The 26,827-nt window shown below is 57.2% G+C and overlaps 5 protein-coding genes across 5 annotated transcripts; 2 read left to right on the top strand and 3 right to left on the bottom strand.

Annotated features, from left to right (window-relative positions):
* Window positions 1–4: 4 nt before the first annotated feature.
* Window positions 5–3,637, bottom strand: KVR01_013502 (uncharacterized protein). The gene is made up of 4 exons (XM_044784868.1): window positions 2,727–3,637; window positions 1,919–2,454; window positions 1,271–1,839; window positions 5–1,206 (listed from the first exon to the last, which is right to left on the bottom strand). Exons 2-4 carry the CDS (start codon window positions 2,325–2,327, stop codon window positions 1,069–1,071), a joined length of 1,116 nt encoding a protein of 371 aa, XP_044637583.1. The 5' UTR covers window positions 2,328–2,454; window positions 2,727–3,637; the 3' UTR covers window positions 5–1,068.
* A 2,804-nt stretch (window positions 3,638–6,441) lies between these two features.
* KVR01_013460 (uncharacterized protein) lies at window positions 6,442–8,899 on the bottom strand. Its single transcript, XM_044789966.1, has one exon. It carries the CDS (start codon window positions 8,543–8,545, stop codon window positions 6,641–6,643), a length of 1,905 nt encoding a protein of 634 aa, XP_044637541.1. The 5' UTR covers window positions 8,546–8,899; the 3' UTR covers window positions 6,442–6,640.
* Window positions 8,900–9,082: 183 nt separating this feature from the next.
* Window positions 9,083–12,341, top strand: KVR01_013443 (uncharacterized protein). The gene is made up of 7 exons (XM_044782601.1): window positions 9,083–9,326; window positions 9,377–9,413; window positions 9,482–9,599; window positions 9,671–9,832; window positions 9,906–10,411; window positions 10,473–10,615; window positions 10,667–12,341. The coding sequence occupies exons 2-7, from the start codon at window positions 9,391–9,393 to the stop codon at window positions 12,022–12,024; spliced, it is 2,310 nt and encodes a 769-aa protein (XP_044637524.1). The 5' UTR covers window positions 9,083–9,326; window positions 9,377–9,390; the 3' UTR covers window positions 12,025–12,341.
* Window positions 12,342–12,455: 114 nt separating this feature from the next.
* Window positions 12,456–15,844, bottom strand: KVR01_013495 (uncharacterized protein). The gene is made up of 2 exons (XM_044792863.1): window positions 15,665–15,844; window positions 12,456–15,494 (listed from the first exon to the last, which is right to left on the bottom strand). Exon 2 carries the CDS (start codon window positions 14,791–14,793, stop codon window positions 12,727–12,729), a length of 2,067 nt encoding a protein of 688 aa, XP_044637576.1. The 5' UTR covers window positions 14,794–15,494; window positions 15,665–15,844; the 3' UTR covers window positions 12,456–12,726.
* Window positions 15,845–19,035: 3,191 nt separating this feature from the next.
* Window positions 19,036–26,523, top strand: KVR01_013434 (uncharacterized protein). Its single transcript, XM_044791716.1, has 4 exons — window positions 19,036–20,301; window positions 20,720–23,856; window positions 23,916–25,649; window positions 25,729–26,523. Exons 1-3 carry the CDS (start codon window positions 20,075–20,077, stop codon window positions 24,185–24,187), a joined length of 3,636 nt encoding a protein of 1,211 aa, XP_044637515.1. The 5' UTR covers window positions 19,036–20,074; the 3' UTR covers window positions 24,188–25,649; window positions 25,729–26,523.
* Window positions 26,524–26,827: the final 304 nt, after the last annotated feature.

The following is a 26,827-nucleotide window of genomic DNA, read 5'->3' on the forward strand; positions in this document are numbered from 1 at the left end:
TACTACTGGTTGCATGTGCACATAGGGTCAGCCCATCTACATACTTCACGTCACGTCGATTCACTTGAGCAGGCGAGACTGTTTATTTTTGGTTCGCGAGCCTTGTCATTATGGTTCTGTCATCTGCGCTAGATATTCTCATCCATTTTTCCTCGCTCCGTGAGAGCCATCAGTGTAACGAGTCGTGGGACTCCTGAATCGGATGTCGTAGAAAAGAGGTCAAAAGCCTTGGAGTAGCAGCGAGTTAAAACTGTGGAAGTGCGGAAATTTTTCGGGTTGCTGCGATATTACGTCGATAGGATAGTGATTGAGCCAGGCCAGGCAAAGGTCTGGTTGGTTCGTAGGTGATGGTACGCCGAGACGATGGTCGACGTGGGGAGAGAGAGAGAAAAATGGGGAGGGAAGAATAACATAAGAGGCTCGGAAAAGACTCGAGTCCCTGGGGAAAGGGGGTATCTGATCTGCTCTGACGGCCAAAACTGCACATCTCGACGCAAGTCGAATCCTGGAGTGCCGTCCTGCCGTGTCGTGTCGTCAAAAACGAGATTATGGCGTTTCTCGTTGGTCCGGTGGAGACGTCGATTTTGGATGTGATGCAGGCCATGCTGTGCTGGAAAAATACTCCAATGCGGTCGGGCCTGGGCGTGTAGGTGTCAAATGGTGTGGTCTGCGGAGCGAGTAGTCCGTCCCAGTCGATTCGTGCGAATGTCTCGTTCGGCTGCTCTCAGCCAGAACCCAGGCTTGCCGTCGTGGCCTCCTCCGGCCCCGCCCCGAAACAATACGTAGCGTAGGTAATGAGTGAAACCAGTTCCAAAGAATTTAAAAAAGCCAAATGCTTTTCGAGGGGGAAAAAGAACAATCGTCGTAACATCATTTTACCCTGGCTCCTCACTCCCCGCCCAAAATTCAGCCTTGCGGCAAGTCAGATCTGGAGAAGCCCCAGTCGTTTTGAGTGTGAGGTGGCCAAACCCGACCATAATTATGAGACCACTCGGAGTGTGAAGTGTGCGAGTACCTCAACATAAACCTCCGTCAAGGTTCCTCCCGGGCGCTAGCCAGCCGACGCCCTTACTCCATCGGAGGTGCCTGGCTGCGGCGTACCTTCTCAGCCTCCAGGTTCTCGTAGAGCAGGAACAGAGCCGTCTCGTTGGCCTTTGCGCTTCCCATGATGGTAAACATCCGCTCGCCGGTGTCATCGTGCGGGGCCTGGGTTGTGTCAGTTCCACGGCATAAGTAAGTCGTCACATGGTACAGTATGCGGTCCACTCACTTTCGCGATAGAGATACGCGCACCAGAGGTCTTGCGGATCTCGCTGATCTTGCTACCAGCACGTCCGATGATGCAGCCAACCATGTCAGCAGGGATGCTGATGTTCTGAGTCTGGATCTCCTCGCCGTTCTCGTCATGCGTTGGCGGGCCGCGACCGACCATGTCAGAACTGGGGCGGTTGAAGCTGCGGGGTGGCGCGCCATTGCTGAAGTCTGCGCCGTTCCCAGTGCGAATGGCGCGGGATGGGGTGGCGTAATCGCCCCGCCCACTGGCATAGGCGCTGGGGCCGCCGATGGAGCTGGTAGGAGCGGTGCGCACAGCTGGGTTGTACAGGACCGTACCCGCGCCGCGTTCCCAGTCGTCCACCAGGCACTTGCAGATCTCCCAGATGGCCCTCTGGATACCCTCGGGCGTGCCTTGCACCTCCACGATTCTCTCGGTCGACTGCGGCAGCATTTCCTTCTGCGCGACCATGCGTACGCCTGACACGTCCTGGATGTGCTTGATCTTGAGCCCTTGGCGGCCGATGATGGTGCCCATCTGGTTGTGGGAGATCAGGAGCTTGATAGCTGTGTGACGACAATGTTAGCCACCTCCCGTAGTGAGGTCCGGCCGGGTTCATGGGGTGGGGGTTTGGGAGATGCGTACGATGCGTTCCGTTGCTTGAGAGGACGCCGCCCATGCCCATGGAAGGTGCACCTTCCAACAATGCGCGGGCGACAACCATGTACGCCTTAGAAATAGCGTCGCATCCACCAGTGATGGTCAGAACGCGGTCGTGAACGCCTTGCACGACCTTGCTTACTCCAGCCTTGACCCCGGTCTCGTCGCGCAGCTCCGCGACGTTCTTGCCGCCCTTGCCGATGATAACACCGGCCTCTTTGGAGGACACGATAGCGCGCAGAGTCAGTTGGGCTTGGGCATACTCCTCGTCGGTCCGAGGCGCAGGTTCTCCGTCGGGTCCGAGTCTGGGCTCGCCGTCCTCGAGCTTAACACGGTCCAGGCCGACGGACAGGTCGTCTCCGTTGGGAGAAAGGTTGTCTTGGTTGGCAGACATGGTAGGGTGAGGTTGTCGAAAAGTGGTTGTGGGCGGTGGGGATTGGCGGGGTTGTGCGCGAAGCCGATTGAATGTGACTTGATTTCGAGTGGCGGTCGCACGATGGCGAGTGTAGCAGGGCTCAGAGCTGGCGGTGCAGGGCGGGTTAGCTGTGAGGTTTAGCGCCTGGAAAATCAGGTGGTGGAAAGCTTAGGAGCAGGGTGAGGTTGGCTGGTTGAACTGGCGCAAGGGAGAACGCAGGCAGGTCAAAGGAAAAGAAAGGCCCAGGTTGGTTCTTGGTCATCTGTGCGCTTGGAGATTGGGTGGGCGGAGTGTGGGAGGGTGCATTTGCAGAGAAAGCTTCCCTCGACGGACAGGGACTGAAGCTATGGTGGTGATTGGTGGGGCAGGGTGACCTACGTTGAGGTACGTAACGTGCAAGTAAGGATTTGCGGCGGGGCAAACTCGTCTGGGTGTGGCGGTGGTTTTCTCGGGTCGCGGGCGCGAGTGGTAAAAGGCCAGAGTCCCTGCTGTTGAGCGGGGAAGATAGTAGCGATAAGGCACCGTCGCACTGCGTACTGCGCGCTGCCTGCTGCTGCTGCTGCTACTACTTGCTGGAGTCGCGCGGAGGATGGAGGATGAGAGGACAACCAGAGATCCGGACCTCAGCACGGCAAGGTTCAAGGCGATGGGAGGGGCGGAGGCCTGAACGGTCAAGTATGGCGGGTCCAGGTGACCGTGACCGTGACTGAGGCTGTTTAAGTGGGGATGGCGATCGCGTATTCAACCAAGGTAGGGGAGGTGGGTGGATGAGCGGGACGAGCGTGGGCGGCCGTGAGACGACAAGAGATGACAGGTGGGATGTCGGGGTGAGCGTGGCGGAGGAGGGTGATGGATGGTGAGGTAGACGAAGGGAGAAGAAGGGGAGGGGAGGACAGGAGGAGGGAGACAAAAGGCAGGCCGGGATGGGAATTGCTTCGACGCGACAAGAAGACGGGAGAGAAAGAGGAGGTCAGGGCAGGTGCAAAAACAGAGGCAGACCTAAGGCGTGCACATTATGCAGGTGCGTGCTTGGTGTGGTCCTGGATGGCATGGTAATAAGGTAGGGATGGGATGGCAGTTGCGGTGGAGCACTGAAATGTGGGGTATACGGTACCTTGGTCTGGGCCTGAACTCGCGATGAGTGTACAGGGTCACAAGTACCGTCTACTTTGCGCGCAAAAGCCTGGCTGCTTGCCGCTGCCCCGACCTGGGCTTGCTGGGCCATTCATGGCCCTCGATTGGGAAGGGTCAATGAGATGCGAACCCTTCTGATCGACGACACCTCAGCGTCCGAGGAACAGCAGTGCAACTGTCAGATTTTCCCAGGTTCTGCCAACGTGGCCTGCAAGCCACTTATTTCAGGATGACTTCCGACAATTGCTTCTTCCACAGCGTAACTGGCTGATCTGGCGCCCGCGGCACAAGAATGCAGCTCGTATAGGAAGGCTCAGGAGGCCCACAGTTTCCAGCCGCCAACCACCGGTATACTATGTACGGCTCCGTGTCCCAACATGGAAATGGCAGGCACGGTTGCTGCTGCTTTTCTGTTGCGTGCGTGCCTGCATCTTGTCGATTCCTGTGGCTTCTTTATCCGGCGCAACGCTGTTTCATCGGGAACTTCGCTACAGGTAGGTAGCTGCGGCCCTTGGCTTCCCTAGGGTACCCATACCAGACCTGTATTGTCCTTTCTCACCACGCCTTTTGCAGCGTCTCTCGACTGCCCAGTCTGCCACAGCCAGTGGGTCATCAGGCTGATCCGTCGATATACATACCTACCAGGTGGTACTTGATGGCCAGGGAGAGAAAGGCAAAGGCAAAGCGAAAGGGAAAGGGACAATATCGAGATGCCACCAAGACACTCGGCTCGAATGTATACCTCGGCTAATAGACACAGGCACAAGGCCAGGCACCAAATATGTCGATGTTTCTGGTTGTGTGCATCAAGACAGACAGACGTGTTGCCCCATCAAGATCCCTGGCTGCATTGACGGTCGCATTGGGATATGCATGGGACCTGATGAGGAGTGGGAGGAGGGCTTGACAAACCAGGCCAGCCCGGCACTTCACCCTCCCCTCGTCCAATCATCTTACACAACTGATATTGACTAGGCCCCGCTTGGGGGCCAAACCTTGCGGGACCCCGACGTTCAAATTCTTCCACGCGCAAGAGCCACGACGTGGTCTGATCTTGTACTCACCGAGGAGACTGTCCCATGGAGTCGTTCCAATAATGGCCTCTCTGGTACCCCTGCAGGTCTTCATGACTGTATTGTGCGCGCACTCGAGTACAACATGCCGACCAACCTTCGCGTCCACGATGCATTTGACTACCTACCTACCTACCTAGGTACCTACTTAACCTACCTAGGTGGGTACCTAGATACCTATCTTCCCTGTGGACATCGCAGGCCGTGTCTGAGTGCACACGCATCTCCACGCTTGAAGCATACGCTTTTATGACGCACAAAACTAGCTTTCAGAAACGGTTGTCCTTGAATTCTGGGTTGGCTCAGCCTGTCGTCTTGAAAGCGACGTCGGGTTCTTACCAGCGCCCTCATCACGCTCGTGCTGATCATGCATGGCATCTACTAAGTTGGCCCTGTCAAACCGGGCCAAGCTTGTGATCGCAAATCGGTGCTGGCAAGTATCGACAAGCCGCAATGTGGATGGACCGTTGCAGAGGCGAGTCAGACCCAATGTGAACAAGGGCCACATCCCAAAACTTCAAGTTGTCCAACAGATAGTCCTAACATTGTCCGTATAACAATTGTATCGTTTTCTATACTGTTCGATTTGATCAATGAAAAGCTACATGAATATCTGACGCCATTACGGTTGCCTTGTAGTTGCTGCGCATCAGGCAAGGCCGTCATCACAAACCTATACAGCTTGTTCTCTATCGTCATCCAGCCATCCCAAAGACAACAACAAGATCTGTTCAAGTAGACCCTGGTCAAGTACGCAGAGTCTACCAACTGTAAATGAGGAATCATGGCATCTTCTCTGTTATTACGAAGATGAGTGGCGAAAGCTGGGAAGTAAGCTGCAGAATAGGTGCGAGTGAGTATGGTGATAGGAAAGGGCAGTTCTTAAACACTGCCACGCTCAACACTTCGAGGCACGCCAAATCTGGTGTCATTCTCAATTGCATGAAAGAGTCTCGATGCACGATGTTTAGAGCACTCACTTCTCTTGTTGGGCTTAACAGGAGTCATTCTTCGCTACTGTCCAATCACACCGAGTAAACTTCTGTCATCCTGTACACACGGTTCTGTTTGGTAAACACTCTTCTTCGAAGAACGGAAGCTTAATTGACAATACCACTCCGGCAAACTATGAGGTTGCTGGGTTTCAATGAAGTCCGACTAGTGGCCACGGCCAGGAAGCCGGCCACAACAGACCCATCTATCCGGATCTGCATGGCCGCATGCAAAAAGGCCAGCCGAGGATATTTGGGGACGAATCCGGCACTTGGCATCCCATCCCGTCGATCATTCTCAGCCTCCCTTACGAGTAGCGATCGAGGCTACATTAACCGGAAAGGAGCTCGCCAAGCCATTCTTCCCATACATGCAGCGCGCAAGCACCCCAGAGTTTTCCCTGTCCTTGAGAAGTTGATTGGCCAGGGTTAGCTATGAGGTAGTTACTACCTAGCCTCTCTGCTAAAAGTACTTTTGAGTAAATAGTGGGTGCTCTCCAGGATTCTTGTAGATCTGTAGACGACGGCTAAATGAGGAGGAGAGGTACTGTTGACTAACTCCATGTACTTGTGAGGAAAACTTCGGGATGCTTGTGCGCTGTACAGTTAGACTCAGCCCTAATTACTCCTTCCCTGTTGGCTTCCTGGCCTGTTAGAGTTTGGCTGGCTAGGTCTTCTCGCACGGATGTTCCAGGGTTGGGCTGCACTTCCTCAAGTTTTGCAGCTCAAGTTGTCCAGCGATGCCTTTGTCTTTTGGATGCTTTTCAAGACGACCTAGCAACACATTTGCCGATCGAGAACGCATAGACACTGTCATGGCCACTCGAATCCGTTTGGCAGCGCAACTATCGCATGGAGTGAAAGGCCTCGGTTCAGTTCAAGTTGGTGGTGGAGTTTGTAGATCATAGATTTATTGCCTGGAACAATTCCAGATATATATGTACAGATCAGGTGAAATATTCTACAACATCTGGAATGGATCGCTGGCTAGGTTGTTCAACAACCTCTTAAAACGCCATGCTATGTTCTGAACAAGCATTCTAATTACTCAAAGAGGGATCCGCCCTCAATCGGTCTCCCGCACCACAAAACCTCAGCGAGAACGCAATTTCCCCTCGTTGCCAAGCCAGAAATTCCGGCACGTCCTGTGGCCCCAGTGCTCAACCCACCATTCCCCGAAACTGTCTTCAACCTCAAAGTCCACGCCTTTGACCCGCTCATCCCGCTTGAGTCCACATATGACACAAGCCTTCGGTGCCGTGGGTACCATCTTCGCGGTGCTGACGGCCATGTGATCGTTGATTTCAGGGATCTTGAGCGGCTCCATCTTCACGGGTTGTTTTTGCATGCCGATGTTGGCCTGGGCCACCGCGGTCTTGAGCTTTCCCACATAGTCGCGCCACAGGCCGATCACATCTGCGGCCTCGCGGTCCTCTCTAGCGGATTGCGCCTTATCCACTCCAGCCAGCTTCATCCCGCCCTTGGACCCTGCAGCAGAGATGGACATGCCCTGGGCCAGGAACTTGTCGCGGTTCCACCGCAGCCTCCGACCAACGAGGATGCGAGCTGCCACGGTGGCTAGTACCATGTACCCCTTGAGAAACGCTATAGTCCCTGGATCCGCATAAATCCGCGTCTTGACGGCCGGTGGTTGGTTGGCGGTCGGCTTGTAGAGCTTGGTCTCCGCTTCTTCGAGCAGCTCGGTGAAAATGGAGAGAAGTATGGACGGAGGGGGAACATTTGTCGGGGGTGGGCCAAGGGGTTCAACGGGCGATGACTTGCGCGGAGCAGCTTTTGGCGCAGATGGCTTTCGGCTGACCTGAGCCGGCTCGACGGCGTCCCAGTCCCAGCTCGAAGATGCACCCGAGTGTCCGCCGCCTCCCTTGTTGGCACTAGAATTATCAAGCGGAAGGTCCGCGAATGAATCCCAGTCCTCCTTTTCTCTTGCGGAGTCGCCGTCTGGCCACGCGGTCATAGGATCCGGCGAGGCCTTGGAGTCCTCCTTTAGATCCTGCGGGAACGAGCCAGATACAGGTGTAGTCACGGATAGACCTGGGAAAGGATTCCTGTCTGAGAAAGCCGGAGACTTGGGTGGTTGGGGGTAAAGAGAGTTGGGAGAGTGCGGTGGACCACCGATGCTCAGTGTGGACAGGAGTTGCGATGGAGGCTCTTTGCGACCCTGTTTCTGCTCGGATATGGGCGCAAGAGCTGGTGCTGGCTGTGTAGCAGGTGGCCCAAAGTCGAGGGACATCAGGTCCGCTATCGCAGGCTGGGTAGGAGCTGACGTTTTGAACGCTGTGCCAACCTCACCGGTCTCAAAGTCCCCAAAATCGTCGTCCTCGTCTTCTGGGGCTTCTCCGTCGAAATCGTCCGCATCAAAGAGAACGTCGGCATTGTTGTTCTTTGGCTTCGCCTTGCTCACTTGCGGCTTGGAAGCCGGAGTCGGGGCTTGGAGAGTTTCTCGGGGCGTCGACCACAAACCGGAGGAACTAGTATTTGTCATGCCCAAGAGGGGGCCAGTCTTGAGGGACACGGGTCCAGAATTTTCTTTCCCACCTCCTGGAGGACCCCAATTGTTTGCCATGATATCCAAAGTATTTACACGGGTGATTCGGGTCCTCATTGGCAGTGAGTTTGAGGTGGTCGCAAGTGCAGAAGCTGGGGCAACGGAAGGCATCGCCGTGGCCGAAGGAGGTGCCTCCTCGAAGTCTCCCCATCCATCATCGTCGTCGGCAGGTTCGGGGTTCGTTTGCTGGGCAACTACCGGAGCTGGACTGGGCGTCCCGAAGCTCGCCCAGCCGGCGTTGGCGCTCTGATTCTGTGCAGTCGACCATGACTGCTGCTTCGGCGGCTGGAAGGACTGTGGTGAAGCAGAGTGTGGCGTAGGGCTGGACAAGAAAGCAAAAGGGTCGGGGTTGGACAGGTTGGGCTTCTGGGTGGGCTGCTGCGAAGCCGCCGAGTTGAAAGTGCCGAACTCAGCGAAGAGGTCGGCAGACATGGTTGAAGGTCGCACCCTGTACAATCAGAGCCGGTGGAGGCATGAGCTTCGGCGTTGCAAGCGTGGGCGACTGGTGTCGAGAGAGCGTCAAGGGGGTGGCGCGATGCGTGCCGATGGAGTTGAACCAAGGGAGACAGCCGGGCCGGACGGTAGGAATCCACGCGGGTTGGGCGAGTACAGAGGCAAGATGCCGCACAGAGTCATATTCCCACCTCGGGAGTGGACGGGCAGCGGGCTGTGCGAGTTAGAGGGGCATGTGGGTGGCGAGCAAAGGAGTGGTCGCGGGTGTTGGAGGCAGGAACGCTGGTGTGCAGTGAGAGCAGTTCGCGAAAAAGGGTCAGCCGTGAGTGGGCAAGCAGGCAAGGCAGCCAGGCAGCCCAGGCTTGCCAGGATCACAGCCTCCTGCAGTCTGGCCTGTTGGTGGGGTGCCTGCGGACTGGGGTCAGTGAGAGCATCTCCCCAAACGGGGTCCTTGATTGGGCCTGGTCAGCCCACTCCAGTGGCCCGAACCCCGACCCCTGCCGCCGATACCAGGCATTTGTCCCACCCGTTGCGGCTGGGGTGTGTTGATCTGCAGCCGCATCGCTGTCGGCGCCATGCGTCGCTTGGTCACTTGGAGAATTCTGGTCAGAAGAGAGGGAAAAAAACACTACCTGGAGCCTAGGGAACTGAGTGCCTAGGTATGCACTGGCAGACGACACGGCTGTTGAGGCGGTAGTCTTGGGAACACGACAACCTTCATAAGTTGCCATTTCCGTCCAAGAGACAACTCCCAACACATGTGCGAGCTGTTTTCTTGTCCACATCGCACCTGATCTGACCGCCCGCCAGACATCGTCATCGCGATGAGACCCCTGGATGAGTCCAAGTATGCCCTGCGCCGGAACAGATCGACCCAACCCGCAGTCATATCGGCGCTAACCATCCTTATTGCAGGACTCGGTGGGACGAGACCCTTAAACAGAGCTCCAGTTTCCCCGACTTGCAGCGGGCTGTCAAGTTCAACGGGCCTACCAGCCCATGCGTCTCTGGCTGTCGATCTGTCTGCTGGAAGGTGAGCGAGGCCCGGGCCCGTGTTCAGCACACATCTGCCAGTCGAAACTTGCCTCACTGACAGTCGCTCAGGCCTTCTTGCTCTTCAAGGACGTGAACGCGTCCAACTGGTCTCACGTCCTGCTTGAGAACAGGAACTCTTACAGTGCCCTCCGGGAACACTACCTCAAGTACATCAAACACCCGGAGCTTCTCAACCAGCTTTCTCTCGATCCGCTGGCAGATGACCCTGACGTAAGTAGCCCTCGTCGTTCCTGGTACGATGTGATTGATATAGTATCATGATAGTAACAAAACCGAGCAATAGTCACCATGGAACGCCGTCAGGGGCGATGAGGCGATCCGTGCGGAGATACTGCAGGACGTCCAGCGTTTACCTGATGAGCCTTTCTATCACCAAGAGAGCACCCAGACACTCATCCTGGACATCCTGTTCATATGGGTCAAGCTGAACACCGATCTGGGCGGTTACCGACAGGGCATGCACGAGCTGCTGGCACCGCTCCTCTACGTGGTCGACAAGGATGCCATCGACCGTAAGAACGTCGGTGACGCCATAGCAGATCCCAACATGGTCGAGATGCTGGACTCGTACTTCATCGAGCATGACACCTTCGCTCTATTCTCCAGGCTTATGGACCATACCAAGCCCTTTTACGAGGTCAGCGTGGACGCCGGCGGCCCCATGCCCGGGGAACAGAGTGCAATAGTCGAAAAGAGCAAGATGATCCATGAAGTCGCGCTCATGAGGATCGACCCCGAGCTCGCCAAACATCTCCAAAACATCGAGATCCTACCCCAGATATTCCTAATGTGGGCTTCCTTCACTGTCTCTCCTGCCCGGGATCTAAACGCTGACTGTTGTTCCACCTAGTCGATGGATCCGGCTACTGTTCGGAAGAGAGTTCCCATTCGAGCAGCAGCTCGTGCTATGGGACACCATATTTGCCTTTGACCCCACCCTTGAGTTAATAGACCTCGTATGCGTCGCAATGCTCCTGAGGGTACGATGGACATGTAAGCAGCCCTTTCCCCGGGGCTCATGCCAGACTGCTAAAACCACGGCAGTGCTCGAGGCGGACTACACAAATGCGCTGCAGCTATTGCTGAAGTATCCCGCCCCTGAACCACCGCACGGGCCTCATACTTTTGTCGACGATGCTCTGTACCTGAAGGATCACTATCATGCCGCAGGAGGCTCGTCGATAATCATGAAGTACACGGGCAAGACGCCAGTGCCAGTTTCCGAGACGAGCCCCTCGACACCCGAGGAACGTTTCCAGGGCTTGTCGCTTAGGGACCGGGCTCGCGGGGCGCGGTCCCCTCTCAGGTCACCGGCGCGGTTCATCCAACAGCGAGGGGTAGAGGCTCTTTTCCAAGGTGCCGCCAAGAACGTCATCGAGCGCGGCGAGAAGCTGGGCATTAATCAGGCTGTGCGCGACGCCATGGGAGAGATCCGGAAGAACATGCAGGGCCTCCAGGAGGCAAGAAACAACTTCACCGAACACAGCCGCTCCAGATCAAATACACCGAGAGATAACATTTTCCCCAATGGCACCGCCGCCTCTCCAGTTGAAGAGTTGAGGAAGACGTTGGCAGAGTTGGAGCAGAGGAACAAGCAGCTGGCCATCTTCCTGGACGAGGCAATCACGGGACTCAAGGAAGTGTCCGACTCGAAATTCGAGGGCGAAAAGCAAAAGGCCCTCGAGAGCGTCGAGCTGGCCGCCGCAAAGGCACAGCTCGTCAAGGTCTACCTGGAAAACCCATCGCTCGAGCTCCCGACAGAGGAACCCCGGGAGGACGACAGGGGACCGCCACAGATCGTAGTGGACGACGACGCTTTGCCCGTGCCCGCAGTAGTAGCGGACGATATCAACCCTCCGGTAGCTAACAATATAATCAACGACGCCACCTCGCCGAGCCTGATGGTCGCAGCGGACGAGATGATGGTTGACCCGGCGGCGCCAGGCACGCCCCCGAGGCAGGAGGCGACGATGGAGGGCGTCGAGCACTCGTCCCCGCTATCACCGACGTCGCAGCCGCCTCCGGCGCTCCTCCGGCCCACCGCCGTGCCGACGCGCTCTACCATGGCGCAGTCCTCCTTCGCCCTGATGCTCGAGCCGGACCAGAGCCCTTCCGCCGCGTCCCACGGGTCCCCGGGCTACTCGCCCTCCTCGTCGCTGCCCTCGGCCGGCACCACGCCCACGCAGAACACACACATCCACTACCGCAAGAGCCCCCGCGACAGCGTCAGCCGCGACCGCAACGCATTCCTCTTTGGCGAGGTCACGGACCAGTCTGCCGCGGCGGCTGCCAAGGCGTTCACCTCTGAGGATATCTTTGGCCTGGAGCCGCTGCGCAGGCGGCCCAGCAAGGCCAGGGGAAAGTATGAGGACTTGTTTGGGGGGACGTTGTCGGATAGCTAGAATGATCGGGTGCAGAGGGGCGTACACGGCTTCCTTTTTTGTTCTCCTAGCCCGATTATGTGTTCTTTGCGCTTTCATCTCCAGCGAGAAGGACGATGTGCTGTACAATTGGTTGCTTTTTGGGTTGCAAAGTAGGTGGGACTGGAATCGCAGCGGTGTTGCCCGCCTGACTTCACCCCATACCCTGGGCGGACACTGACCCGACTTGCCTTGCGTTGCGTTGCGTTACGGCAGCTGTATTTACATTACCTCGACACATATTCCTTTTCCGGTAGAGTTAGAGTTTGGTATGAATAGATGCACATAAGATTGCTATGAAAACAGTCTTGATCTGGGGCGAGTCTAGCGTGTTGATGTTCCAGCCTTTGCTGGGCGTGAACGTCCGTCCATAATGAGACAGATGGGGGAAAAAAAAAAAAAAAAAAGAGTCTGGAATAATGGAAACAGTATAAAAAAAGCAATGCTCCTGAGTATCCATCCAATCCTGTGCCACCCCAGATAACCCCCGTCCCTGATGCGTGTAATTGACAAGGAAATGATGCCGTATAAGCAAGCACAAGCCCCGATCTCCGTGTCCCTTTGCACGGAATCCCGGTCGATCAAGACCACCGACCGGTCTCGTGCGTCTTGCGACAAATGCGCCTCCCGCTAATTCGAGGTCAAATGATGTCTCAGCCTTCTGTTCCCCCTCGGGATCCCCGCTCACATTACGGCGCAAGCCGCCGTCCGGGCCCTTCTCCTCCCGCCACCGGGGCCGACACCAGCGCCGCCTTCCTCTTCGTCATGCGCCATCTGCGCTTCCCTCGCCCGCCTGCGCCTCCTACGGCCGCCGGCACCCACCACGCCGGCCTCCTCATTCGCCTGCATGTACTCGGCCCACTTGCGCTCGAGCCTGTTCGCGGCCGCCAGGTCGCCACGCAGGACGCGCTTCGTCTGCTCGTCGATGGTCATCTGCCACCCGTAGAAGGCCTTGAGGGCAATGATCTCGGTTGGGTAGGTCGAGAGCCTCTCGCCGTCCTCGGAACGCGGGTTCTTGATCTCTGCGTTGCGGCACAGAACCTCCCGAACCCCGGTCCAGGTGACGTGCTGGCAGTCGTACACGACCATGCTGAGCCCGATCTGTGGCCGCTGGGTCCGGTCGTTGGTCCTCTTGGCTCGCTTGCGGACCATGGACGCGGCCTCGGCGAGGACCAGGTCGGAGACACGGGTGTTGTCTAGGTATGCCGACTGCAAGCGTTTGCAGTTGCGAATCACGGGAAGCATCCCGGTGTCACCCAGGTTCTCGCAGGAGCTGATGCACAGGTGCTCGAGATTCGCCGCACAAGGAGACTTGGCCAGATGCTCGGACAGCAGGTGGTTGGTGATACCGCGACAGTCTTCCAGGTCCAAGTGTGTCAACCGAGGCGTGGTGGCCAGTATCGGCTCCAAGGCCGCATCAGTCAGGTTAGTGCAATGGGCCACTGACAGGCCCTCAAGTTCTGGAACGCAATGGCCGAGGGCCTGTACGCCACGCGTGGTCAGGGCTTTGCATCGGCTGAGGTCGAGATGACGAAGCTTCCGAGGAGGCACGATTGGTCGGTCTGTCAAGATGTCGATCGGGGGGTTGGTTCCGTGGACAATGATTTGTAGAGTCACGTCGTCGAGGTCGTTGCATCCGCTCAATATCAGCCGCTCTAGTTTGTTCGTCTTGAAAATGGCCGACGCAACGCTCGAGTCGTCGAATCCCTTGACCTCTCCAGCTCGCAGGTCTTTGAGCTTCCTACAGGCCTCCACCACGATTTTGATACCCTCGGCATCCATGTGCTTGCACCAAGAGACATTGAGAAGTTCCAGGGACGGACAGGACTGAGCGATGAGCTTGCAAGTCGTATTCGTCACCGCGGTGAGGCCGGTGAGGTTGAGGTGGGCGAGTTTGTCATTGCTTCTCACCAGGTTGTGAAGTGTCGTCCGTTGTAAGTTACGGCAGCCTTCCAGGGTGGCATTGATGAGGTTCCTACAAGACTTGACAATAGTTTCTGCCCTCTTGTAATGCTCGACTTGGACACAGCCTCTCAAATTTAGGTCCTTGATGAACGGCCCAGCAGCAACGATGATCTTGGCGAGAGACTCTGCCGGTATATCCTGATAGAACTCGGAAGCATCGAACGAAGTCCATAGCTGGCCGTCGTGGCAGAGCTCGTGGAATTCCTTGCTTACAGCTGAGGCCAGGACGAGGTCCCTGGGCTGTAAGAATGCCAACACGTGGATCTTGATCTCCCGAGGAAGATGTTGCCAAATATTGAAGATGGTCCGCTTTGGTCTCAGGTCCACTGGCAGCGGGACGGTCAGAGTCGAAGAGGCGGCCATGTCGATATTGGTGACTTTCCGGGTTGCGAGGGCATGCTCGACGCTGCCATCATGACTGGGGGTACCAGGGATAGACGTGGGCGCGGTGGACAGCCCACCGTGGGAAGACGTGGAGAAATACCCCGAGCTTGGCTGGCCAAAAGGCGAGGGATTGGTCGCCAGGCTCACACAAGAGAAGCTCCCAGGGCCATGGTACGGGCTGGTGGAGGCTCTCGCGCGGCCGGTTCGAGCCAAGGACGGCGAGGAGGACATGCGCTGAAGGCCTCGGAGCAGCCTCTCGCGGTTTCCCTTCTTCTTTGGCGTGGAGTCGGGCTCGAGGATCTCAGGGGCATCTAAAATAGCCGGATCGTTGGTGAATGCATCGATTTCCTCGGCATCTATCGCCATGACCGCCATGGCTGCGGCAGATAGTGATTCGCCCATTGTCCGGCTGGTGTATCACACAATTCGCAAGAGCGGTTTCGTTAGTTTACAGTCATCCAAAAAGCCCTCAGTCCTCCCAGCCTTGGCGTCGCCTCAGAAATCGCCTGCGTGGCGAACTTTCCCTACTCCGCTTAGGATCCAGAAGGCCGGGGTCGAGGGCTGGTCCGTATACACGGAAGTGGGGTCGTTGCTAAGCTCAACACCGCCACAGCGTGGCCTCATTCATGAACAAGGTGAGGTAAAACGGGATGAGGCGGTGGAAACAACACAGCCAGTGCAGCGGTTCTTGAGTGAGCCTTCTGCTCGACTCAACTGGCCATTGCCAGGCAGTCCGGCCGGGGGTCGGCGTGGGTCGGTCTTCGCGGCACGGAGCCTCCCAAGATAAGAGCTGGACCGATTTGTCGAACGATTGTTGAAAAGGCCTAGGTCCGGAATGTGTCTCCTATCTCGTCTTTTGTGAACAAAGAAGCTTTTGGAGAGAGGCCTGCCAGCTTCCTCCGCGCCGATCCGAAAAAGGCGGGGTGGCGTGTTGGAGGAGGGGGTTGGGCGAGTGCCGGACACGTGCGAGCTCTTGCCCCCCAAGGTTGTTTGCGAGAGCTTCTTGTTGCTCTTGCTCCAGCTCTGCCACAGGACGGGGAACAGCTGAGCAGCCCAGCAGAGGCCTCGGGTCTGGATAGATGAAAGGGCAAGAGTTTTTGAGTCTGATGCGAGGAAGTCAGCAAAGGGACTCGGACAGACAAATCGCGCGGGCTGCAGGTGGATTTCACGCATGGGATTTGGGGCGGATAAGACATGGATGGCATTCTGTCGGGTAGGAGGAGTGGGGTTACACTGGGGTTCGCCAACGGGCGCTGACAGACCCGGCTCTTACCTCTGGTGCGCGTGCTCGTGTGGGCCGCGACGGGTCACGGGTGAAGGAGGAGGTGGACGGGTGGACGGGTGGAGAGCAGGAGGAGGCGTCACGAAATAAAGTAGAGGTTTACACGGTGGACGTGAGTGGAATCGAGTCAAGTCCAGTCAGTCCAGTCAGTCCAGTCAGTCCAGTCAGTCCAGTCAGTCCGAGGGCAGGGTGAGAGGGAAAAAAAGTCAACGGGAGAGGCTCGACAAGTTTAAAAAAGAAGGGTCCTGCGCCGACGCAGCTGGTGGCTGCATGGCAGCCATGGATGGCCCCCCATCCTCCACCTGCTAGTGCCCACCCCTGCATGCTCCCCAGGTCCTCTGGTGTTGAGGGCTTTCCCATCGGGAACAGCGTCCAGACCCTCCTTTTGCTTGGTCCATTTTCGTAGTAGCCGAGGATGCCAATCGATACCCTGATACGCTCTGCAGTAGTGTGGGTTGGCGTGGTCACCATCCACCTATCCACGCGGGCATGGGGGCAGAGTCGCCGGCCCGCCAGGGCATCTGAGTACAGACAATACCCACCAGAACAACCCGCACCTCACGCGCAGCTCGCTGCAGGTGACCAGCCTGGCAGGCTCGTGTGGCACCCCCGTGGCCTCTCTTCAAGAGCACCATGCTGTCCGTGACCACGAGGGAGCCAGATCCCCTGCCAATGCTCCTGTTCTATTGGTCGCTCTAGCAGGGTTCTGCCCTTATCTCCCCCAGCGGGCATGAAGGACGCTGTGTTTGCATACATTCATGGGCAGCACTCGGTTCATCATGCAGCGCCTGACTGCGAGGTTGTCTGCTTGTCTGCCAGTGCTGGCCGTACGTCCTGGAGCTCCCCTGCTTCTCAGGGCATGAAGACGCAGAGGCATTTTCTCAAGAGGGCGAGGCCACCCCGGGTAAAGGCAGGACAGCGTGGCCGGGACGAACCGCCTTCCCTGGCGCTGCTCACACAAACTCTCACAAACTCTCTCCTAGCTAGCCATAGTCCAAACATCCTGCGCCTCCTCAAGCTGCGGCGCGTCATCTCAGCCAGACGGTCTGACTCGTGAGCGCTGCTCTGAGCGCTGCTCTGAGCGCTCGTCCCGGGTGCTGTGTTGCTGGCCAAAGCCCAGGTGCATAATGCGTAGCAAACCTATTGCTGGATTCGAACCACTGATTACGTCTTACACAGTACTGCATTGGGTGGCGGACCTGCTTCCTGCTTCCTGGTTCTGCTGGTCCGCTTTCCCACCCGGCGCTCTGGGCCAAGCACGTCGGGGAATCCGGCTCGAGGGGAACCTGGCCCGCCGCGCCTAATGCGGGGTACAGCGGGGCTTTGGAGGGGCTGTGATCCGCCGCCGTCGATACTACGCTAAGTGCCTAGGTACATAGGCAAGTACCTATCTGCCTACATACACGCGGAAGCGGGGACAGCTGCTAGAGAAGTGGTCTGCCGTGATGTACCGAGGTACCTCCCTAGTCTGTCTAGTATGCATGGTATGCATGGTGGGGCACCGAGACGGTGGGGTACATATTGGCATAGGCCAACGTCGGGGTACAATCCTCAATGTAAAAGAACATAGACTCTTTACAATATGATCGATAGATCCTTTCAGTATAATTTTTTGTGACAAAGTGCAGTTATCGGATATATATACATAGGACGGACAACATCCTGTGGGATAGTCCCCTCTAGGCTGGATTCTTTTGGTCTCTTGATGATTGCTCTTGGCAGTCGTGAAACCTAAGCGCATCCAGATCAGTGAGCATTTCTTTAAGCAGCTGTCGATTTTGATATCATAGTTATTGAGACCTGTAAACACATGATGTGATAGACATCGGAGAGACGCCAGGCGGGCAAAACATCAACGTCAAGCCTAGTTGGCAGGAATGTGATGGGAGAATGAGTCGCGTGTGTGATTCCAAGACAATGGCCGAGCACTCGGGCGATTGCCAATGGGACATGTTCCGTCCTGCCTCCGGTCCGGGGCCGGCTTGTGATGACAACTGCACTTGCCTCCGCATCGGCCGGCAGATCTCCCGAACGTGGAGCATCGGGCGAAGCTGGCAGGTTGGGTGATGGACCATCTGATCAGCTGCAAGCCTTGATGAGTATTGCCCTGCAGGAGGGCCTGCTGACAGTGCTCAGCTCATCGTATCAAGGCAACAAGGATCTGCGAGTCCCGTCTATTTCGTCTAGCTACCTGCTACCTGCTACCCTGGCACCTAGGTACTAGGTAGTTAGACGCACGGGCAGAAACTGTCTCTCATGACATGCTGTCTTTGCTCTTATCTACGCGGGAGAGGTGGTCCAGCCCCTTGACAGTTTGTCTCAGACCATGGTATCTCGGTAACGCACCTACACAGTACTGTGTGGCATGCATCCGTCCTCGTGCGAGCAGGATACGACTCTGGGTGCCGGGCTAGGTGGGTTGGTAGGGTGTCAAGTGGGTGTTACCCGGCCTCGGAGACAAGCGTAGCAGCCGATCCTGGATCACGAGGTTGGCTCGCTGGATGCTCACAACCCGTTGAGGGTCATTTGGCAGATGATTTGCAGGTGGCAGGCAGGCAGGCAGGCAGGCCGGCGATGGCTGACACTCGGGCAGCTCCATCTTCAGCACCCGGATGCGATAAGATCGACCTTGTCCTGCAAGGTCAAAGTGGCTGCGGCAGGGAAATCAAGCCCAGCGTCTTGGCAGCTGCGGCGGTAGGGGAGCGGTAGGGGCATGCCGTGCACCTGCGCCGCCTGTCTTGTTCTCTCTTTCACGTGCAAAACGGCACTGTGCAGTCTGGCAGTCTGGCAGTGTGCACGCTCCGGTCACCAAAAGAAAGTTGGCGAGTAATCACTAAGGGCCAAGGGACGAGGGCCGCGATGATCCTCCCCCTTGGACGGTCCCTGGCTCTGGCTGATCAGCATGGGTGGTGATGGATAGCATGATCCAACAATAACAGCCTCGGACGGGTTGACCTCTTGCTCCCAAGACCCTCCTTGAAACGGGCTGCACGTCTGGAGAATCATGACCGTTGGGTAGGCCTGGTTTTGGCCCTGTGGGGGGGGGGGTGATGAGCGGCCTGTCTGTCTGCTTGCCAGGACCGGCACTGTCCCTCAATACTCCGTGCTGATCCGAGGTCCTGTTGGGCCCAGAAGCTCCAGAAGCTCCATAGGGGCCCGCGCTACGGAGTACACCTGATCTGCCTGACTTTGTACCCGGGCATCTACCTATGATTCAGCACGGAGACCGTTATGCTGCCCAAGATTGCAAGGCCCTTTTTTCGCTGTCGCCTCAACGAGCTGCTAAGAGACTAGAGACACACGGTACTGCAGCCCCCTGCTACTAAGCTGGTAGGTACTGCCTGTTGACGGCGTGGAATAGAGTTTCCCACCTGCATTTGCCCCAAGGTTTATTGCACTGTACGCAGCATCTGGGCCTTCCATCCTCCCACGCTTCCAAGGTTTTGCCTGTGTGGAAGGACCGAGCCTCCCCAAAACCCTCGCTCAAACCTCGAATAGTTCTGTCTGCGAGTCCCAAAACTGCCGCGACCGCCCCCCAAGGATTTTCTTTCTTGTTGCTACTCTTCTCCCCTTTCCACAGCGCCCACCTCCCACCGCCCTCCCGCCCGCCCGCCAGCCCGACTTCTGACCTGGCGCCCCTCCCCACGGTTTAGATCTGCCTGCTTATACGCGGTCTCAACGCTAGACATCGGCTGTTCGACGCCCCGAGTGCCGCAACACCACGCCAGCAAGCCAGCTCCCTCACGGCTACCCTCACCCAGACCACAGCCCCCCAACCCCCCAAGGCCGACCTAGAGATAGACCAGGTTTTTTTTCACAGGATCGCCCGAACGGCCTTCCATTGCTTGCACGACTGCTTCAATGCAGCAATCGAGATACCCATTAGACCGGCATTGACTTGTTTTCTTCCCGCGTGTTCCAGTTTTGCGCTGTCGCCGTCGTGAGCAGTCGACCACCGCGCACTGCCTCCTGCTGCCCCCTCGAGGCAACAACAGACGCCATCGCCGCCCGTACGGCATACGGAACGGAACGACGAGCCCAGCCGTCTCGGGTCTTTGGTCGCCCATGAATCTGGCCCCTCGCCCGGTTGACTGTCACCTCGAGTTCTGAACTGGCCCCAGATGCCGGCTTCCTTAGGACCTACCCACACTCATCTATTCTGGTAGCACTTGTTCTCCCGGGCCTCCTGTTGCGCATCTTGCGCAGTCGACCCGCCGAGGCGCCGTCCGACAGAACCTGCGGCAGCCAGCCCCTTCTCGACCCGAAGCCAGCCCCGAGGCCCCAAAGCTTCGGCTGTACCTCCACACATACGATGCCTAGAATACAAGAGCAGGGTCTTGATCCAGGTGGGTGCGGCCCTGTAGTGATGTGACATGGCTTGGGACACAGCGTCCTTGTGAGATGCGGACGCTGACGCCAGTGGCCTTTCTCCCAGGCGCCGACACACAGGGTCACAGCGGGGAAGGTGCAGGCAGAAATACGGACAAGCTCTCACCGCCCGTGCAGATGCAAAAGAACAAGAGCCTTTCCAACCTGGCCCTCGCGGTGCCAGACAACTCGGAAAAGGCTCGAGTACGCATGTCCTTCGATGCTGGCCCAGCTGCTTCCGAATATGACATCCTCGCAAGGTGAGCCCAGCTGCCCCCCGTCCCTTGGTCCCCCCGGGGCTTGCGCCTCGAGTCCCCGACCCTAAACACCAAGCCTCCATGTAAAGTGACATGTCCGCGTGCCTCGGTCAAGTGGCGGGAGGGTCAGGTCTGTCAGCCTCCTCAACGCAGTATACTACCATGGCCAAGTCGCCCCCCCCCCCCCGTCAAGGAGGAGCTTGTCACACTGTTTACTGTATACCAGCTCGCAAGGCAGGACATTTTGGATCCTTCAACTTGGCTTGCTGACCCACCTCTATCACAACCATGTGCTCTCACAGTGACCTCACGCATCCATCTGCTATGCTTTTGCCTTCAGATTCGTTCCCTTGCATGCTGTCGCTACCGGTGCTTTGACGGGACATCTCCTCTCCCATCAGCTAACCCGTCGAGTCATCAGATCACCCATTATGACAGACCACGATCACGGTCTGGGATTGTCAGGACTCCGCCGGATACGCCAGTCACAACCTGGTAGGAACGGCACACTCGGGCCATCCAACCCGGCTTCTAGGAGTCCATCCTTGAGTCTCTCACGGTCCACCTCGATGACCATGTTGCAACCATTGGCCTCGGGGCCATCGTCACCCGCCTTCATCGACGACTTGGAGCGTTTCCCCAGCGAGTCCCTGCACTCGTTTTCCTTCGCACACCAGTCCGAGGAGTTCATACACAACCGCCAAAATGTACTGAGACGTTCGATCGAGTTCATGAAGGACCGGATCGGTCGCTCTGCCACCTCCAACCCAGCCCTGGCAAGCGCCCAGGCACGGGTGACCGGGGACATAGAAACACAAAATATGCTGGAACTTTTGGCCAAGGCGCAGCTGATGGGCCTCAGCGATCCGTCGCACCCTCTAGGCCCTCTCACGGGGCCTGCTGATATGTCGGGCGAGAACATGTTTGAAAAGACCTTCATGCCCAGGACCGAAAGCCCCGAGCCAGTTGAGGACCTCTGGATGTCTCCCGATGATCCCAACCCTCTAGGCCTGCAGCACCGTGTCCAGGAGGATAAGGGGAAAGTCTCGACCAAAGACGTACGTCAGACATCTCGCGTAGACTCGCTGTCGTCAGCGCCGGAGGAGGGAGATTCGTCTGAGAACTCGTCACGGACACCGACAAACGAGAGCGGAACCACCCAGAAGACTTCGCCCCCAGAGTCGAGGCGGCCAAGCGTCCTGAAACGGACCTTCACCGACACCGTTCACGCCTCGATGCAGCAAAAACTCATGGACGCCATGGCCCAGCCCTATGTGGCCGGACAGCCGGGCAACCCTGAAAGCATCCTCTCCCCCAGATCGTCTCAGTCTTTCGGACCTTCACTGCACGCACCAACCGCGAGGGGCTCGTCGGTGCATGGCCACTCCAGCAGGTGGGTACCGGCTGCTCAGGCGATTTTCACCACCGAGGCCAAGCCCCCATGGACGATACTCGCCGCAAACGACCTGGCTTGCCTGGTCTACGGCTTTCGAAAGTCGGATTTCAAATCCACCAGCATACTGGACATTGTGCAGAAGGAGCGCAGGGGGTGGCTTGAGAACAAACTGAAACATGGGGATTACGAGAGCGAGGCTGCAGCAGAGTCAGAAACAGAGGTTGCACCGCCGCCGGCGCAGTCGAGGGTGTCGTCCACCCTGCTGGGATCGCGGGGCGGCGGTATCACAGCTAGGTTGCTGAGCAAGCCGAGCTCGAGAGCACAGACCCCGAGAGTGAGTCCTGTGAAAAGGCCAGAGACCTTTCATAGTGGCGATTGGCGACCTCCAAAATTGAGCGGTGGGGGGCACTCGAACCATAAGAGCAACAAGTCTAGGGGCGTGCTTCTGTGTGGGGATGTCGTACCTATCCAGAAACGCAATGGTGCCACCGGGTCGGCTAGCCTGTGGGTGAAGGAGAAGAGGATGGGGTTGATATGGGTGCTTGAAGAGATACATGAAGATGTCGCCTACCTCACCCTCGACGAGGACGGTGTTGTGACCAAGCTCACAGGAGAGCTGCTCTCCATCTGGGGCGATGAGAGCTTGAAACCGGGCCTGGATGTCGGCAAGCTGGTCCCGCGGATCCCACGTCAAGGGATTGACCCAAGATTTGGTGCAATCGACTATGCACAAATCGCAAAGCGAAAGTACTACACCTGCCGCAACTGTGACAGGATAAACATCCCGGCAACAATCAACCAGGTGCAAGGGAAGACAGAGTTGCGCATTTCGAGCTTCCCACACATCGCAGGTATCATTGTCGTGGACCCAGCATCTTTGACGGTCAAGAGCTCCAACACGGTCTTCTGCGGCGCACTTTTCGGCCACGAACAGCCAAATGGAATGGACATTAAGTCTCTCCTGCCAGGCTTTGACAAGGTGCTACGGATCCTGACCGAGCAAGACGGACTTCTCCTAGTCGACGGAATTGTTGTTCCTGAGCACAGCTTCCGAAAGGCCTATGCGTTCCTCGGGCTCCGGGAGGGTCGGCCGGATGCCACAAGCAGCTTCCTGCGGCCGGAGGGGCTCCCTGCCAAGCATCGCGATGGGTCGGAGCTCAAGGTTGATGTACAGATGAGGGTTGTCAAGAGCGAAAAGCAAACCATGCTGCACGAAGGGGCTCTGTCAGAGGCAAGCGACGGGGAGTCAGCCGTCACTGAGGATGAGTTCCCAGTCACTCAGACAGAGATGGTCTTCGCTTTATGGATCACGTACTCCAGGCACATTCATGCCACCAGATCAAACCTTGGCGCTGCGTCTCCCCTGCTCTCGGGAACGGCGACCCCTCTTCGACAGCCCAGCCCGGGCCAGACCCCTGCGCCGACGCCAGCAGAGCTCCACCTCTCTGACTCTGACGAGCCCAAGAAGGAACCAAGGCCGACGTCAATGTTCACCAAGTCGATTAAGGATGCCGCGCTGAGCGCTGCCGCGAAGATCACCGGCACGAAAGCATCTGACAAAGCTCCGGAAGAAGACAAGCAGGAGAAGCCACCCGCTCCCAAGGCGGCCGAGTCATCGCACAAGAAGTCTATTGAAGATTTTGCTATCCTGGAGGAGATGGGCCAGGGCGCGTATGGCCAGGTCAAACTGGCCCGATACAAGGACAGCGGAAAGAAGGTGGTACTCAAGTACGTCACGAAGAAACGGATTCTCGTAGACACGTGGACCCGGGACCGGAAGCTGGGCACCGTGCCCCTCGAGATACACGTCCTGAACTACCTGCGCAGAGAGGGCCTCCGGCATCCCAACATTGTTGAGATGGAGGACTTCTTCGAAGACGAGGTCAATTATTACATTGAAATGGGACCACACGGGCTCCCTGGCATGGACCTGTTCGACTACATCGAGCTTCGTACAAACATGGAGGAAGATGAGTGCCGAAGCATTTTCGTCCAGGTTGCACGGGCTGTCCACCACCTGCACATCAAGGCAAAGGTTGTCCATCGTGACATCAAAGACGAGAACGTGGTGCTGGACGGAGAAGGGCACATCAAGCTTATTGACTTTGGGAGCGCGGCGTACATCAAGAGTGGCCCCTTTGATGTGTTCGTGGGCACTATAGGTATGTCTCCCCATCGGACAGTTCCAAAGTGTCGCCTCATGCTAATCAAACAACAATAGACTACGCAGCACCGGAAGTCCTCGCCGGCAAACCTTATAAAGGCAAAGAGCAGGACGTGTGGGCTCTCGGCATCTTGCTCTACACCATCATCTACAAGGAGAACCCGTTCTACAGCATCGATGAGATCATGGATCGCGATCTGCGTGTGCCGTACACAATCAGCGATGAGAGTATCGACCTCATCCGCTGCATGCTAGACCGCGATGTCGAAAAGAGATACGATATCAACCAGGTTCTGGAGCATCCATGGTGTCGAGCAGGGGACGACTAAAGTACGACGACCAATGCGCACGAGGAAGGGGCTTCGTGCACCCCTCCACGGCCACTTTTCGAGGGTTGATCTCTACGTACGTTTACTGCAAGGGGCACGCCAAGGGGTATCTCGGGTGCTAGGCGGGAGCGGCACACGCAGAAGTTGTGCTCAACGAAGGCCACTGTTCGAATCCAGATGTCTGTTGCGCAAAGGAAACCCGGCGGTAAACTGGTCAAAACGGGTGTCCGAGCACACAGACAAAGACTGAACAAAGCGCATGTTCCTTAATATGTGTGGTGGATCCTATGCGCACCTCGACCAGCGAGTACCAGGACGAGAATGTCGTTTTCAGAGCGACAATGATCCCTTACGAAGGGGCACGATCGACGGAGAGGAGGATCGGATTGATACCTTGCGGAAGGGCACAGGCGCAAATGAGTTCAATGCGGTGGAAGGGATCAAATGACCGCGTGGACAGCCTGATCTGTGACGGGAACGACTCAAAAGACAAATATATATACACATCTCCCTATATATCCAACAGACACAGCCATGAGCAGTGGATTCTACCGCGGGAAGCAAGCGGCACAGTCGAGCCCAACATGTGCTTGGGGTTTCCCTGATGTCCAAATCGTGACATGTTCGACAAACAACGGGGCTTGAAGAGCAAAGAGGAAGCAGGGCACGGTGCTTGGGTCCTGTTATCAACCTTTGTATTCACCCGCTTGGAATCCCTGGGCTCTCAGCACTTCGGCGCCTTGGATGCAGGCAGTTTGAAGCCGCGTCTCGCTTGGGCATTTCTGTAAGGCAGGTTTGATTTATATGCGCGTGCGGCCTGTATATTGCGGTGTTTCACTTTCTCCTTCCTAGAGTCGCCTGACCCGATTACGTATATGTGGTGGAACCGTTTATCTCTCGAGTCCTCATCGACACAGTTGGTCGTTTTCGTCAGACACCGGGTTTAGGCAGGGTCATCAACACCTTGCTACGCATTCCCCTACGGACCTTCGCATGGGCACATGCTCAACTTGCTCAACTTGCTCCAGAGGTTCTGTCTACGCGCGTGAGAAAAGTCCCACGAAGCAAGATCTCCACCGAGCGGCGGCATGCAGCGACACTGGGCGACCAGCATTTACAAAGTACTGCGCATCCAGGCCGCAAGACCTCAATAGATACTGCGTCGGTGTTTCAGGGGCCTTGAGAAAATGTGCAAAAAAGCAACTGCCTCCAGAGGAGGCTCTGGAGGCTGTTGTGGTGATACTCTGCGCCAGCCCGGAGTCGAACCGGGGGCCCATCGATGGCAACGATGGATTTTACCGCTAAACCACTGGCGCTGTTGGGTTTGGTTATTTGATGAAGATTCTCGCGACGATGGGGTATTATATGGGGCGTTTTGTGTGTGTGTGTTGTATATGTGTGGGTACCGTGATCAATCTCGGTGGAGTCAGTGCGAGTGCCGTCTCTCAAGTTCTGGACACGGGTGAGTGGGGAATACCCTGACTCGTCTGCTCTGTCCCATTCTTGGACGTCCGTTCTCTCTGACAAAACGTGCATATCAGAGGCACACAGTAGGCAGCTTCGTGCTGGATCTGAGAAGACAATGTTGAGCCAATGTCCGTCGTTGCGGCCAGACCGAGGACCGGACATGGTCAAGCTTCGGCCACCGATTGATGGTGTCGTCGGGATGGTTTGCTTTTTTGGACGCCTGGTGTGTTGGCATTCGTCTTCGGCCTGGCCTGGCCCGATGGTCGGGTCGCCTGCGAGGCATCGCGAAGCGTGTACGGCCCGAGCATGGTGCCGGAGTCCCTCTACCGGCAGGATTGATGCCTGACGGATGCGATGTAACATGCACATATGCTGGGCCGGGAAAGGAGCAGCAGCCCGCGTCGGCGTTGCCCCCTTGGCCCTTGAGATGCCCCCCCCCGGCGCCGCGGTACCGTTGGGCGTAGCGAGAATGGCTGTCTGTGGATCTCATGCTTGTTTGATGGCGTACGGCCACGAGCTGCAGCAACAGGGCGGTGTATTCAGCTGGTCTGGCAGTCTGGTCGCCTCCGTCTCCAGTCCCGGCGTCGGTGAGGCGGCGAACCCTTGTTGACAATCTTGGCCGGGCGTGGGCGTCGTGCCCGTGACCCGTGACCCGTGACCCGTGGGCATTGCAGCCGGTCAAGAAGCCCTCGAGCGAACCAGGGAGCCCGAGGGGGCTGTCTCGGTGCCCTTGATGCTTCGGGAAAAGCATATCAACGGGCTGGAGCAGGCCCAATCTGTGTGCCTGCATCTGCGGGGGTGGGGGCCAGAGAGGTCAGAGAGGTCAGAGAGGACAGAGAGGGCAGAGAGGGCAGAGAGGGCAGAGAGGGATACCAACGCCCCGAGCATGATGTAGGGCACTTGCTGGTGTTGATGTTGTTGACTTGCATCCCAGGGCGGAACCCTTCCGGGCTGGAGCTGGAGTTCATTGAACCAAAGGGAGGTTGTTCCGCCCGTGCCTGCAGGGGCATGTGTGTGCACTCAGCCGTGCAAGCCGTGCCTTCTTCAGCCACCACATGGGGGTCGCTTGCGGGTGTCGTTTCCCCACAGCTGCTAAGAGTACCTAACTTGGGGAATAGTACTACGGGCGAGTAAGTATCAGTCGACCAGCCGACCAGTTGACCAGTTGACCAG

The sequence above is a fragment of the Diaporthe batatas genome (genome assembly GCF_019321695.1).
Source record: "Diaporthe batatas strain CRI 302-4 chromosome Unknown Contig00027, whole genome shotgun sequence".
In the NCBI taxonomy this organism is placed as follows: domain Eukaryota; kingdom Fungi; phylum Ascomycota; class Sordariomycetes; order Diaporthales; family Diaporthaceae; genus Diaporthe; species Diaporthe batatas.

Excerpts from the sequence above, each read along its gene's own strand:
- KVR01_013434 (XM_044791716.1), top strand. The coding sequence starts at position 20,075 with ATGCGGACGCTGACGCCAGTGGCCTTTCTCCCAGGCGCCGACACACAG. Across the intron at positions 20,302-20,719 it reads GAATATGACATCCTCGCAAG|ATCACCCATTATGACAGACC; the intron begins GTGAGCCCAGCT and ends TCGAGTCATCAG. Across the intron at positions 23,857-23,915 it reads TGTGTTCGTGGGCACTATAG|ACTACGCAGCACCGGAAGTC; the intron begins GTATGTCTCCCC and ends AAACAACAATAG.
- KVR01_013443 (XM_044782601.1), top strand. The coding sequence starts at position 9,391 with ATGAGACCCCTGGATGAGTCCAA. Across the intron at positions 9,833-9,905 it reads CGCTGGCAGATGACCCTGAC|TCACCATGGAACGCCGTCAG; the intron begins GTAAGTAGCCCT and ends ACCGAGCAATAG. Across the intron at positions 10,616-10,666 it reads CCTGAGGGTACGATGGACAT|TGCTCGAGGCGGACTACACA; the intron begins GTAAGCAGCCCT and ends AAACCACGGCAG.
- KVR01_013460 (XM_044789966.1), bottom strand. The coding sequence starts at position 8,545 with ATGTCTGCCGACCTCTTCGCTGAGTTCGGCACTTTCAACTCGGCGGCT.
- KVR01_013502 (XM_044784868.1), bottom strand. The coding sequence starts at position 2,327 with ATGTCTGCCAACCAAGACAACCTTTCTCCCAACGGAGACGACCTGTCC. Across the intron at positions 1,840-1,918 it reads CTCAAGCAACGGAACGCATC|CTATCAAGCTCCTGATCTCC; the intron begins GTACGCATCTCC and ends GTCGTCACACAG. Across the intron at positions 1,207-1,270 it reads CGCGTATCTCTATCGCGAAA|GCCCCGCACGATGACACCGG; the intron begins GTGAGTGGACCG and ends GACACAACCCAG.
- KVR01_013495 (XM_044792863.1), bottom strand. The coding sequence starts at position 14,793 with ATGGGCGAATCACTATCTGCCGCAGCCATGGCGGTCATGGCGATAGAT.